This window comes from Rutilus rutilus (genome assembly GCF_951802725.1).
Source record: "Rutilus rutilus genome assembly, chromosome: 6".
Taxonomy (NCBI): domain Eukaryota; kingdom Metazoa; phylum Chordata; class Actinopteri; order Cypriniformes; family Leuciscidae; genus Rutilus; species Rutilus rutilus.
In genome coordinates, this window is record NC_140214.1 from 5997920 (window position 1) to 6013513 (window position 15594).

General features: G+C 37.2%; 1 protein-coding gene across 3 annotated transcripts in view; it reads right to left on the minus strand.

The window, feature by feature from the left end:
* Positions 1-15594, minus strand: part of pde1cb (phosphodiesterase 1C, calmodulin-dependent b) — a gene marked incomplete at its 5' end in the record, with an annotated part of 99470 nt that overhangs the window by 58537 nt on the left and 25339 nt on the right. For all 3 annotated transcript variants that reach the window (XM_084411969.1, XM_084411971.1, XM_084411970.1), the window contains 2 exons: positions 12325-12496; positions 15169-15219. In XM_084411969.1, coding sequence (XP_084268095.1) covers positions 12325-12496; positions 15169-15219 — 223 coding nt within the window. The remainder of the gene's footprint in view (positions 1-12324; positions 12497-15168; positions 15220-15594) is intronic.

Here is a 15594-nt window from a genome sequence, read left to right on the forward strand (position 1 = left end):
GCATATTCATCTGAATAAAAACATCAAACTCTAATAGAATCGTAAAACCACTCTGTGGTTTGCCTTACACTGCTCTTTTGAAAAAACAATTGATTACGGTTTCCCCTCCTTTTGTTTCTTGTGCTTTTGTATTTTCCATCTGCTTCACACAATGGGGCCATTACATAATGGAGTTTCCTGAACACCTCGAAAATCCAATAGGTCTAAGACTGAGAGCAGGGCTGACCGGCCTGAGACTAATGCAGAGATCTAATTCCTCACGCTGGAAATGTTTTTTCTCCAGGGAGACATTCAGGGACAGCTGTGATTGAAAGCCGAGACACAGCAGCAGGTGCGGCAGATTTCCACAAAACAATCTGGTGTGTGCTGGTAATATTCAGAACAAAATCAGTTGTCCAATAATGAGAAGAAGAATAGAACTCTAATATTTAAGATATAAATCTTAAGTGTATCAACTGATTTAAAAGTAGTAGTTTTACAAATACTATATCAATTCTCAGAGAGAGTTCTGTGGAAAGTAGGCCTAACCAATGGGACATTTTAAGGTCACTTTGAGAGTTAAATGTCATGCGAGTAATCATCGCAGCCGCAGGATAATGTCATGAATATGCATGCTATAATATAATGAAATTCTCACATATAGGTAATGTATCTTGGAAAAAAAATCTGAAAATAGATAAAATATCAATACCATTAAATAACTAAAATCTAAGTAACTTCATAAATAAATAAAATAACTGGGTGTGCAGTTCCTTAAAGTAATTACCTTACACACACACAACCCTGGTGTTAGGACACAGACACACATTCCTATCATTATGAGGGCATATAATGGTTTTTATACTGAGCTTATGACATTTTCTATCCCCTAACCCTAAACTGTCACGGGTAAAAGCGCAAAACACAGGAAACAACAACTTACCACTGATGAGACAGGACCAAGAACTGAACAAAACGGAGTATTTATACCAGAACTAAACAAGGGAACCAATGAGTTCATTAACGAACAACAGGTGAACTAAATGAAACTGACACAGACTAGATGGTCAAGAAGGAACAAACACAATAGCCGCGTTTCAAATTGAAATTGCGCATTTGAAAATACGCCCAATGGAAACTCCCATTTATCGGCTAAAAGTTTTTACGCTCGCATGAGGTGGTTTTTCAGGCAATTCGAAAAAGGAATATTTCGCAAACCTGCAATGGAAACAGTTTTTGCGCATTTACAGTCACCTGACTTAGAAGGCGTGGTGTGTTTGGACAGAATACGAGACAGAGTTCTTTATTCAATTCATAAAAGACAAAAGAATGACAGAAATACTGGATTCTAAACCTCAAAGAAATGCCACAATCGAGACCTCGAAGCAGAAATGAGTGAGAAAACCCCAGAAACACCTCATATGTGCCACTCCCAGTATAAAGGTCTTTCCTTGCCATTAATGCTTGGATAACACGCCTACGTTTCCTTCCATTAATAATAATAATAATGTCTAGTGCGGTACGTGGCTGCCATGATTTTTGGAATGACTTATCACGAGAAGAAAAAATTACGTTTTAGTCGCATAACATCGGTTAATGGAAACGTCGTCATTTCGCAATCGTTTTTTTATCGATATTTAGGAAAGAAAAAGAATAATAATCGCAAAAGTTTTGCACAAATCTTTAATCGAAACGCGCCTAATGAAACAAAGCATTCTGCTGACATAAACCTGCCCATCAAAGAAAACTTTCAGAATTTTTACATTGTTAATAAAAAATAGTTTAGTAATGTTTGTTTATTTAACGATTTGAATCACAAGGACATAGTCATGTCCTCATTATGTAGAGGGCGTGGCCTGAAACCTAAGGGTTGGTAATTCAGCCTTGGGTGGAAAGAGAGAAACGCTAATATTTGAGTCGAGCGGCTTTACAAATCACCATTTAAATAGTGCATTTAACTTAAACCGTCCTGTCCGTTTATCTCTCTCCCTGACATTCTCTCGGTTTTTGCCTTTAGGTGCTACAGCTCTACCTGTGTCTCCCTCCCTGCCGTTCATTCCTGATGATGATTTCTCTTTCAGAGGCCTTTCAATTACCTGATGCAGGAGATAATGCCAGGCCAAAGTCTCAAAGACACATCACCGCGGGCCTGCTTTCATCTATGGAGAAGCTCCCTGTGCCGCACATGCGAACAGTTCCCTCCGTCGACTCTGAGGTCTTCAAAGGTAATGTTTGAAGGCGATTGCTCTTTCTGCTGCCTCAACTCAGTTCTTTTCTTTTAAGTGAGGTTTATAGTGTATGTGTGTGTGTGTGTGTGTGTGTGTGTGTGTGTCAAGAGGCTGAGAGCTTCTAACGTCAATGACGTCACTTACTGTGGCCTATCGCATCATCACCACTAGACACATGAAACTTTTCTCATGAATATTAATTAGCTGATGTCATGTTGTAATGTATTATTACTTGACACCATCTAGGTTTGAAACTCACTTGGTTTTGGAACAGAGCTTCCAATTGAATTATATATTTGGACCAGACTGACAACCCAGATATGAATGCAACAACAACAACAACAAAAAATCCCAAAACTCAAGACACTAATGAGCAACATTAGACTGTTTCTTGCCCTGTAAAGGAATGGTCTCTAGATGCTCACCAACAACAAGTGGTTCTTTAAACCGTTTTAAAAGTCTTTGGAGTTCAACAGAATCCAGCAGACATCACAGCCTACAAAGGTAAAAGTCTCTCAAATGTCACAGGTCATTCCCAGCATCCGTGTTGACAGAGGAAAGGTCTCACAGGAGGACATTAGAAGGTCTCTCTCCAATGCACAACTCACATGAATTTGAAAACACCAAACCAAGAGAGAAACCACAAACCATTTGTGGACTATCTGCGGCATATTGCACAAAAAAAATTACAAGAACTTTATCAAGTCAAGTCAAGTCAAGTCATTTTCATTTATATAGCGCTTTTAACAATGTAGATTGTCTCAAAGCAGCTTTACAGAGAAAATATATACTGTGGCAGAGCAGGTTATGGATAGCATGAAGGTCTGAGATGCCAAATGAGTCCCAGGTGGGATGAGATCTGAAAAGTCTCATTGAGTTCCATTGAATGATTTAAAGTTGATATTTTCCAAATAGATTCCTGACATTTGATCAGCACACACACACACACACACACACAGATGAATGGCTCATTTCAGGTTCTGATTTAAAGTGTTTATCTGTCCGACTGAAGAATGGTAACATTATTCTTTCAATCATCTGTCGGCATCTGATCCAGAGGCTTTAATGAGAATTTAACAGAGTTAATATAACAGTAACCAATATTAAGAACATGCCATGTGACACGCTGAACAAATTGAGACATCTCGCCTGTAAATGTAACAAATCGCTTGTGTCACAGTACATGAGTCCGTGAAGCCATATTGTCAAAAGAGAATTAAGTGATCACTATTAAGAGCGCACATGCTAATGAGGGCCGTCTGAACGAGTGATTTTAGCATACTCATGCAACTGGTGCCAAAGTCATTCTGAGGTGCTAAATGATGGAAATTTGATTTGCCCATTTAATGACCAAAAATCTAATGAAAAATTTAACAACAGCAGGGCTAAACGGAAAGATTAACGTCCATCCTGGGGGAAAAAAAATATATTTGTACCTATATCAGCTCTAACCAGATTTACCAAAATCTAAATTAAATAAATAAATCCATGGCAAAATAAATGACTAAATAAATAAATGGGTAAATTAATAAATAAATGGATATGAAGATCCAATTACATGAAGAAGAATGTGTGTGTGTGTGTGTGTGTGTGTGTGTGTGTGTGTGTGTGTGTGTGTGTGTGTGTGTGTGTGTGTGTGTGTGTGTGTGTGTGTGTGTGTGTGTGTGTGTGTGTGTGTTAATGCATAAACACTAACACTGCCTGAGATCAATACAACAATTTCACATTGACTGTAATTTATCAATTATGTCCTGACACGATGACCTTGGCTAAACAACTGTATTTTAAGTCATAAATCGAGTCAACTAGTGGTTTTCAATTATTACTTGGGCTTATTTTGAGATACTATACTCTGATAAGACTGTAAACAAAACTATTTCTTTGAGATACCCAATGCAACGCTCTAAGATTATTACACACGGCTCAGGTTCTCTGATGTGAGCCGTCACTGATCAAAGATGACTGGATATGCTAATGAGGCCTTTCCTCTTGACCTCTTTATGACCTTAGGCACGAAGTGGCAAACTTCATATCCATCAATGGGTTGCTGCCTAAAATCGATACACTGGGATATTAGAGCTGATAAAGAGACCAGATCCGCAGTCCCAATCAGACCACCAGCTGTGTACAATATTACACTCTTAACAAGAATGAATGAATTATTACTAGTATTATATAAAAAAGGAATGAAATCGATGCAAAATTGAAGACACGCTGACAATGATTTGCTACTTGCTACTTGCCATTTATTAGGGGGAAAGGACATTTTCATTTCCGAAAGCATTTAAAAAGAAAAAGCAAGATGCAAGCATCAGTGTGTTCTGTTTACTAAAACCGAAAGATCTGCGAATGCCACTTTCATAACAGAAAGATCTGAGAATGCCACTTTCAAGACTAGAATTGAAATGTCCCACTTTTGACCTCAAGAGAAATTCATTTTCTTATGCAATTTCTTATGTCATGAACACAAAGTGATTGATTTCCAAATGATGATTTTCGATGAGTTTGGATCGGGATGATTGATTTTTTTCTGATTTTTCAAGTAAAATCTCTGACTTTGAGTGTCAATCCAGTCATTATTTTGAAGTAAGGAAAATTTTAGTAGTCTGGAAAACATACAAGCATATAGATGATCTCAACACATGGATTAAAAAGCTTTTCAGCATTTCAGATTGCATGGAAAAAGAATACTTAAAGGGACACTTCACGCTCTTGCTTGTCCATAATGGCAGTGAATTACAACCAGCATAAAACTTTTTTTTTAAAGCCGCAAAAGAATCACAAAATGATCCTATCCTATTACTTTAAAATTAACAACAATATTGGTGTATCCAAAAGGTCAATGTTTATAATGATTTTATTTAATATTTCTATCCATATATTTCATTTATGATTTGTTCCTTATTAATTTTATCTTTAAATGTATGTATTCCTTATATATTAATATATAAGCCATCATCATATATTCACATATATACTCATTATTGTTACTCACTTATGTTAATCTTTTACTTCATTAAATTTGTATTTATATAGTATTATCCAAGAGTATGTTCATATAGATTAATATCTTAGTTACACTGTAAAATGTAATTAGTTAGACTTACTTAAAGAAGACATGCAAATCGATTGCCTTAAAAAACTAAGAGAAATCGGAATAGTACCGGTATGTTGTACTGACAAATGCTTTGCAGTATGAATAAATTATGCAATTGCTGTAGCCTATTACTTTTTTTTTTTTTTTGCCAATTTTATTTGTATAACAAATTGTTACCATTGTTGTGTTTTGCGTGCTGAATGCTGAAGTCTGTGTGTGACTCAAGCCTGGTCAATTGCAAGATATTGTCACAAATATAGAGGTATTATAGCAACTCAATTAAAAGTTTCACAAGGTTTTTTATGACATAAGTGTTAGCAATAAAATTTGAAAAGATCATTATTCAACATGAAAAATAGATCTAGTTAGAAGTTAGGTCACCTTTTAAAAGCAACCCATTTATTACTTCCCTTCCTTAGAAACCAAATAACTGTGATTTGTTGTTGCATCGCTGGCAACAACAGGAAGAGAATTACAGCATTATAAATGAAGTTCAAAGTGCTCAACCGAAGGGAACACTGATCACCATAATGGCGAGTTCAAACAAAAACATCTTAGGAAAATCAACATCAATTTATGAAGTCAGCTTATGTGATATTCTCAAAAAAAAAATCTGTTGTATTGACACATTTCAGTTGTATTGTTTTGACAATTCAAAATGACTTTGGGAAATGAGTGAATGCAACTAGAGCAGTTGTTCCCAAACCTGTCCTGAAGGCACCCCAACACTGCACATTTTCTTTGTCTCCCTAATCAAACACACCTGATTCAACTCATCAGCTCATTAACCCATGTGATAATGAGCTGATGAGTTGAATCAGGTGTGTTTGATTAGGGAGACAAAGAAAACGTGCAGTGTTGGGGTGCCTTCAGGACAGGTTTGGGAACCACTGAACTAGAGAAAGATAAGTGGAGGAAATGAGTGAAAAGTCTATTAAGAATTGCCCCGCCTCAAAACCAGTTTTTTTTTTTGGTTTTTGTTTGTTTGTTTTTGCTTGACAAAATGGCACTCAAACCAATCAATTAATCGTAACTTGGGTTTTATGAGTAAACAAGGCATATGTGAATTATACAGATTTCTATATTTTTATATAATAGGTGAGGGTATTATGACTGTGTAAAAGGAGCATCTCAGTCTTTGCAAGCAAAGATGGGTCATGGCTCATTACTAGGTGCAAAATGTCATGAGAGAATTGTCAAACAATTCAAAAATCACATTTCTCAATGCAAGATTGCAAACAATTTAGGTCTTTCACCATCTACTATATATAATATTGAGAAAAGATTCAGGGAATCCAGATAAATCTGAGTACAAGTAGGGCAAAGCAGGAAACCTCTGTTAAATGTGCATGACCTTTGAGCCCTCATGTGACACGGCATGAGAAACCATCATGCTACTCTGTTAAATACAGCCACATGTGTTCGGGAACATTGGAAAACCGTTGTCACTTAACACACTCTGCTGTTGCATCAAGGAATGCCACTTTAATCTCTGTAAAAGCTATACATCAGTTCTATGCAGAGAAGCTGCAGAGTTCTCCGGGCCCGAGCTCATCTCAGATAGTCCAAAACACAGTGAGAATATGTGCTGTGGTCCACGTTTCAGCATGTTTTGGGGAAAATTGGACATCGAGCTCTCAGTTCAAAAGACCAGAGGGACAATCCAGACTTTCATCAGTGACATGTTCAAAAGCACGCATCTGTCATGGCATGGGGGTGCATCAGTGCAAACGGCATGGGGGACTACCATTGACGTGGAGGCGCGTATTGGGATTGTACAGAGACATAAACTGCCATCGAGATGACATGTTTCCTGGGAAATCCATGGTTACTAGAGCAAGACAATGCCAGGCCTCATTCTGCACGTGTAACAGCAGAGGGGTCTAAATCTGTCTCCTATTGAAAACGTATGGCCCATCATGAAAAGGAGGATCAGACAACTCCGGCCACGGACTGTTGAGCAGCTGTCTTGTATGAGGCAAGATTGGGCAAGAATTCCACTTGCAAAACTTCAACAATTAGTATCCTCAATTTCCCAAACAATTAAAATGTGTAATTAACAGGTGATGTGTGACACCGTGGTAAACGGAGAGTGTTTATTTGTTTATATTTACAAAATACAATTAAGTTGGTGCATGAAAGCATCTTTTCTTTGTACTTTTTTGTCAGTTAAATAACAGGTTGAAGAGAATGAACAAATCACAGATTCTTGATTATATTGCATTTTACAAAATGTCCCAATTTTTTCTGGAAATGGGGTTGTAAAGAGTGTTAGAACAGCTGTTGGATTTTACAATGTACTTGTGTTTTGATATTAGATTCCTTCCAACTACTGTCTGAGTGATCATTTCTCAGAATTAGTAATTCACAGTCCTAGGTGTTATTTTCCAGAAACAGTGTTTTTATGAAAAGATATGATATTTTTAAATGATTGCTTCGCTGCCTTTGTTCTAAAGGTGTCCAAACCAGACCTCGTATATCTATTTTCATCTTTGACATCTGACCGGTCACGCCGACCTAGCCGTTACACCAACTATAATGGTAATGGATAAGTCTGTTTGACCTTTTCTTATTACACCGAAACATAAGTTTAGCTAAATAAGTTCCCTGCATATAAATTCGCTGCACTTATTTTGCTCTTCACTTCTGCTTCTCCTCTTTTACTTCTCTTTTTATTCTTACTTCTTTTGAGTCCTTCTTTCTTTATACTCTGATCTTCACAATCTTCATCTGTTAGACTAGACACTGTTAGACTTTATTAATAAACTACTGAATAAGATGGATCTTGTTTTTGTTTAAACCTTTACTTAATCGATTTGATGTCTTTATGATTTTACATTTTTACTTAATCAATTACTTATTCCTTATTCAAATTAGATTTTTGACATAATCATTGCTTGCCTGCCTGGATCTCACTGCATCAAATATATTTAATAGTACCAATTTAGCATGTTAAATTGACAGCTTTACTTATTATGCGATAAATCACATTTAACTAACGCCAGATCTGTTTTATCGATGTGTGCAGTTCTTTCTCTTCCATTTCAGGGTATTGTAATATCGACAGCATTCAGACAGAGCAATATTCCTTTTATCAATTTAACTTCCGATACCGAATGCAACAGGTTATGCCAACAATGCCGCTAATGAGCATAACTACATTCTGACAACAGGCTCGGGAACAAACACGCCATTTATAACAATAATTTTAAGGGCGGCAACTCTCTGTTGCAGTGCGTCATAATGAATACTTCATGAAAATAATCAAATGCCACTCACACTAATGAGTAAATACTAAAGCAGCATCATTAGAAAAGTTATTTAATACATGGTCAAATCAATGAGGGCTATTTCTTATGATATGACATTTAATTTAAAGTGTTTTGTCAGCAGACATATTGTATTATAAAGACTTTATGGAGCCGCGTTATGCTTTTTTGCACTCATGCATGCATTTTTTGCATGTTTAAAGGATAAAATTAGTCTTTGTTTATTCCAGATTGATCCTCTCCAAATGTTCCTTAAAAAAAAAAAAAACTAAATTGTGATTCTTCACATGACACGACAGTCAGTACCTCCACCCCCCTCCCCAACAAGAAGCAATAATCATACCAATCTCAAAAACACACATTTCTTTCACACTCAAAGACATCTTTCTTCTCTAGTGGTGCACTACAAACAGAGCTTTCAGTGACATGCAACATCTGCCTTCATTAATTATCCCAACACAAATCAAATTGCTCATTAGTGTGCTAAGCCTTAACACGCACGCTCTATCTTGGCAAAACCCCAAAATACAACTTTGTGGATTGTCTCAGCAGAGTCAAACAGGCAGAAGGCAAGAGTTTAAAAGTTATATCGATATTTAAACTCTTCAGTGATCCATCAACCAAATAAGATTTTCAATTATCTGTCTCTGGCTGCTACAAGAATTAAAAATGGTGTTCAGTGCCATTAGATAGAACTGTTCTCAATGGACACTGTTTGAACAATCTGAAGCATTTCATTCAAATGAAATAGTCTGACTGCACTCTTTGGTTCATAGTAGACACGTTGACATGGTTTGATTACTTGGGTTTGATTCTATCCACCTTATTTTGCAATGTGGAAGTAAGCTACTTTCTGAGAATGTGTGACATTTCCGTTTCATTAGCCGCTACAGGCGTCAGGGTCTTATTTTGAGTTTGGTGACAGAATCCTGACACGCATGTTGTTTGTCTTGTCCTTGTGTGAGCGTAAGGCTTTGGGTTTGTTCTCTGGGCTGTGCGCTCATGTTTTGGGTGTTTTTTGTGAGCCGTCATGTTTGTTTCTGTTTGTTTCTGTGTGCCATGTGCTCTTTTGTCCGTTGTTAGTTTTAACCCTGACCTCTTGTTACCTGATTATTGGTTTATTTGCCCCACCCTCCTGATTTCTTTCCCTCTTCAAGGGCCATTTACATGACACCATTTTCAACTAAAATGGAAAACTTTTTATGCCTTTTGCCTGTTCGTTTACACGACAACGGCGTTTCGGGGATCTGAAGATGCAAACTTTTGAAAACAGGTTTCAAAGTGCAAGTTTTTGAAAACGATACCTTTATAGTCTCTGTGTAAACTACAAAAATGCACATTTGTGAAACCGGTGACTTCATGTGTGTGTGTATTACGTGTTCAGTCTAAAGGCGAGTAGTGTTTCTTTACAAAGGCCTCGTTTACACTGCGGGTTTTGATGCTCAGTTGTGATTTGTTGCATATATCCGATTTTTCCGACCATCCGTTTAACACGTTCTTTCAATTGTGACCCATATCCAATTCATGTGTTTACACTTGCCATACTATCTGAAACATCGTGCATGTGAAGGGGGTTCTTGCACAGATGGACAAACGTGAAATATGCTTGATGCTAGCTTTGCAATATAGCCTATACGAAGTTTACCAAACATCGGCGTTAGGAGGACGAAAAGGGCCATCATCTTTGCATCACTGCGCATATACTTCAGTTATTGTGTGCGAGAGAGTTCTCAGGACTGGTGGGAGCATATTGTGGCGGGCTTTAAAGAGGAGCAGTGGGTCCGAAATTTTAGGATGAGCAAGCCAACCTTTGATATGTTGTGTCAACGTTTGTCCACATTCCTCTCCTACCGTGGGCCATCCGTCCCTTTGCAGATGCGCGTCAAGATTGCTCTTGTCATTAAACCGCGGAGATAGCCTAATGCCTCAGAAAATCCGATCTGCCTGTTTACATGACAGTCGCATTGGCACATATCTGATTTGTATCTGATTTATTTCCACATATGAATGAGGCCTGAAACCAATCTCGAAATATCCAAATGCATGCGTTTTTTTTTTCTGTTTACACAGTCATAGAACACATCCGATCTGTGTCACATATGAGCAAAACAATCGGAATTGGGTCACATTTCACTGACAGTGTAACCGAGGCCAAAGTGACATCGCCAACTATAGTTGTTTTTTGCAGGTCCGTGTGAACAGGGATTGTTTTGATAACGCTGTCATTAAAAACATTAAGGAATTTTTTTTTTTCAGTTTTTGGTACATCGTTGTCACGTAAACTTATTCTTCCTTTGTTCTCTGTCCTGTGCCAGTTCATTGTGGATGTATTCCCGTTAGGTTCAGCCCTCCCTTGCCCATTGCCGGTCTGTTTTTCCCCAACGGGGTAATTTTCCTCTCTGGTTTTTGTTACAAATAAAAGCCAGTCATTTTCTCTGGATCTCTATCATCTCTTTTCTGAACATCACCTGACAATATGTAAATAACTAGAAGTGCAGTAAAAAGTAGAACTGCTTGCACTACAAACAAGTGTTTGATTATAATAATAAAATATTACAACCAGCAATATCAAGCAGCACAATTGACTGTTTTTGTAAGGCAAAATAACTGGAAGCAAGTAACACTGGAAGTCTTGCATATTCAAGTTTTTAATGTTCATTCACTGCATTCAATTAAAAATAATTTGCCTTTTTCAGAAAAAATGCACGTCCTCAAAAGAGTCACATCTACAAATTAGGCCAGGTTGAATTTAATACCATTTTATGAACTATAAACCGTTCTGGAGCCCACTTGAATGTATCTCAGACCTTCTCAAGTGGACTGCAGCCGGTTTCTTGGTGCTGCAGTTTGCAAATACCCTAAAAGAATTCTTGATATCAGACATAAAAATGTTCAGGGAATTTCAGCTCTGCTTGATCCACTTATGATATGCTCAGCGGTGCTAAGTCTCAAGTGTTCTCAATCCAGTCAACTAATGCTCTGACACAACTCCATCTGTAGAGTAAGCAATGAAAACTAGCAACAGATTCTGCCGGTCAAATTGAAGTTCGACTCATCAGAAATCCAGGTCATTAACTTAACATGACAGCCATGTTTCTCATCTACTATGACTTCAAAATTATTAAAGGCTAAATCTTTATAGAGATATAGTAAACGCCTTACAAGTAGACAATTCCCACTTTTCCTAGTGAACCAGCAATCTAAATGTACCAGCAAAGGCAAATTTACTGTCGCCTTTGGCTTGCTTAGTTGGGGACACTTAGTATTCAGTAATATTATTCATTTGACTGCATTTACAGTATTGGATGAGAACAAAACCTGAACTGAATTTATATGACTATTTTTGCTACATCAACACTGTTATTGAATTTAATCAACACTGAACTGAATTGATCTGAATAAGGACACTGTCTTCTGTAGAGCTGCTTATACCTGAACTGAACCTGTTCATCACTGTAGAGCTTTTCATTTCTGATGTCTTCAAAAAGTCTCAAACGGCACTCATATTGGCCAGGATACCAAAGTAGTCAATCAAAAGTCAGGGATCTCAATATGAACTAAAACATTTCTCATCAAATTCTTCCAATGACAAATGCACCTGCTATCTTAATTCATTTTGGGAGAAACTTCTGAGACAAAGTTGATAATCGAGAAAACATTTGCAGTTCCCAGATCGGTCCGCCCTGTCAGTGGACATGATCGCATGACCTGTAAAGCAACGGTTGACCACAATAAAAGGAGAGAGATGAACCTGACAGCAGTTTTTTCTGTTGCCTCTGGGACGTCTGTAGCGGGAAGCTCATCCGCCAGGATCTCTTCTATTCTGCGTGGATCGTCTGGAATGTCCCTCTCAACTTTGCCCTTTTCCTTCTTCCCTGTCCCAGCGGTGAGCGTGTTCCACAGTGCACTCTGAGACTTAGAGCCTGGAAACAAGATGAATCGGAGTAAAGACTTTGATAAACTCCCATTTTTAAACTGCTTTCTAAAAGCAACACATTATGTCTTTGCCTGACACAATATGACAAATATATGATCTGCCGTGCTTCAATGATACTGACAATACTATTGGTAATGCAATTACTATTGGTACATTTAGCCTCCAATTATTTCTTTTCTTTTCTTTTTAATTTTATGTTGTCATTTATTTTGTTTTATTACATTATATCACTTTATTATATAAATAAATAATTTATATAATTATAAAAATAATGTGATTTTTTTTAAAGATTTTTAAAAATCAAACCTGATGAAAGTGAAACTTTTTTTTTTGCAGTATTCTGATTCAAAATAACAGCAATGGCAACAGAAGACCAAAAAAAAAATTGTAAAGCCTCCTCTAGAGATCTTAATGGCCTAGTTGTTGATTCATGGTATATCATATTGATTTGCTCCCACCAATGCTGTGCACATCGTTACCATCATGATATCATGTATTCATAATGTTGTCATTCAGATTCAATCTGTGTGCCACCTCTGAGATTCTTTGGATCAAGTACAAAGCCCATTAAACTCATCTATTGATGGATGCTGCCACCTAGTGACAAGCCCATGTAAAGTGTTATGTCTGTTAAAAGGACATCAGCCATCCTCAGACTGGGTAGCAGTAGCAATGACTATTATTGGTGTCAAGACCAAACCGAGACCAAGACTGTATACCAATAAAGGTATTTAAATACTTAATCAAGTTTCACCTTATTTAATTTTTCCAAAAAAAAAATCACACAAAAAAACAACAAAAAAAATTACATCACAAAAGTCTCATACAAGTTTCATATGAAACTCATAAAGACTGGTTGAGATATTGAGGAACTTTTGTAGAGGTAATAAATTGTTGACTTGTCTCAAAGTCTATAAGCTGAGATCCATGCAGAACCAAGGCCACGTTTATGTGGTCTAGTAGAGCAGTGTTTCTCAACCGGTGGGTTGCAAGACGGTTTTGAGTGTTTAGTCAAAGAAAAAAGAACAACAACAAAACGTAGTTCGGAATGTTTTTCTGGTGCAAGGCTTTTATTTTGAAAGGCGTGCGTGAAAGTTGTTGACTCTTCTGTCAGACCCTCCTAAAGACGCTGTCCTGTTGTCATGCTGTATGTCAGTGTCATTATTCTATTCTAAAAGTTAATCTGAAGTTATTTTCGTATCTTGCTATGAAATACAAAGTCTCTCACCAAAGAAAAACAAAAACGTTTCCTGTCAGACTTTTATACTGTGCTTGTGGTGCGCAAATGCAGAGGCACACGCTGTGTATAGAGCAATGTAATTACAAACACCATTAGGACCACTATCGTAAAAGACGATTGACTATTAGCATACAGTTAGGATTGGCGGTATGGTTCTGTTCTGGGCAAGAACTCCCTGCGCATCCAATGCAGCCTAGCATGGATAAGAGCAGCAATAACCCCCCTTAGGGTAAACAGAACAGAACCAACATGAATGTAATACAGATATCATTAATGTCAATATTTTAACGTACAACATGATGCAGAAATTTATTCTGATTCAAGGGGAATCAGAATGCCAAATCCTGACAGAGAGAGGAGGAGCTGGGGATGGAGGATGGTAATGAGCTCCTGAGAAACGCGATAGCAGCTGATAAAACTGAAGGAGCTCATACAGTATATGGATGCTGTGATAGGCGTCGTATTCCTATAGGTAGACGTGGATCAGCTGATGCTAACGTGACCTGCCGGAACTGACGCTACGCTTGATTTAGGTTGTCGTAATTATATTATTGCCAAAAAGAACCAAAATTAAGGCTACATCATGTGTTAGCTGGGAAAGATGCAGGTATGATGTTCATTTTATTCATTAGGATTAGTGTCCATGTGTTCATGTTAGTATTGTGTATTTTCAAACTGTAGTTTCCAAAATACCACTTTATTTTCACTTATTTGTGAAAATATATGATATTTTCTATGTTTTAATGACTGTGGTGGCTCATACAAACTTACTAACTTTAAACAAAAACTAGTTTGGGACTGCCTTTACGGTTCCTCATTCTTATTCACCAGTGTTAGTGATAGTTTCTTACAATTTATGTCTATGTTTTGTGTCAAATTTGCTTGGTTTTTAAAAGCAAATTTATAAGAGATTATCGTCTTTTTGTTTTTGTTTTTTTTTTGTTTTGGAATTTGGTCAAATTTGGGTCGCCGCTTAATGACCATGGGAAAATGTGGGTCCCATGGCGAAACCAGTTGAGAACCACTGGTCTAGAGAGATCCCAAGACCATGACTCCATCTCTGGTAACAAATGTCCATGCTTTTTGACTAATGAACCTACATGATTTGATCATGATTTAGACCTTTTTTATAGGCTTGGAAGTCCCTTTTAACATTTCCTGATATTTCCAGGTTTTCCATGACTGTGAAAATCCTGTTGTAAAGACATGCGGTGAGTGGTAGTGTTTCCGCTGAATTTCTACAGCACTTTGTAAGATAAAAGCATCTGCTATATGAATAAATAATAGTTGCAAATGAGTTCCTTCTACTTCATTTCAGCCCATTCCTTTTGAATATGAAACAAGATGTAGAATGTGTGCAAAAAAAAAATGTAGGTAGTGCAGAGTTAATTTGTTGCTTTCTTAAAACACATACTTACGAGCAAATCTCGCCAGTGGCCGGCTGTTGGTCTCACCATCCTCATTAGCCACTACAGAGAAAAAGAGAGACACATGAATGCAGTGGCATTTTCTGTGTGTGTGTGTGCATCTCTAAAAAAAACACATTAAAAACTTATTTCAAAAGCTTTTTCAGAGGCTAAGTAAAATACATCATTAAAAAGCTTTTATTTTTTTCTCCTATTTTAATGTGTCTTTTTGCATAATGTGAATATAATGAACCGAGCTGCTGGAAAAGCTTGGAAGGCTGCTTTAATACGACTTCAGCCGCTGTCATATGAGCCTTTCATAAGTTTTTCAAATGGGTCTTGGTCAGTGGGGGACAGGCAAGGTGTTGTTGGTGTACTGTGAGTCACTTGCAATAAAAAAATAGCACAAGAACAAGAACAAAAAAGACAGAGAAAATC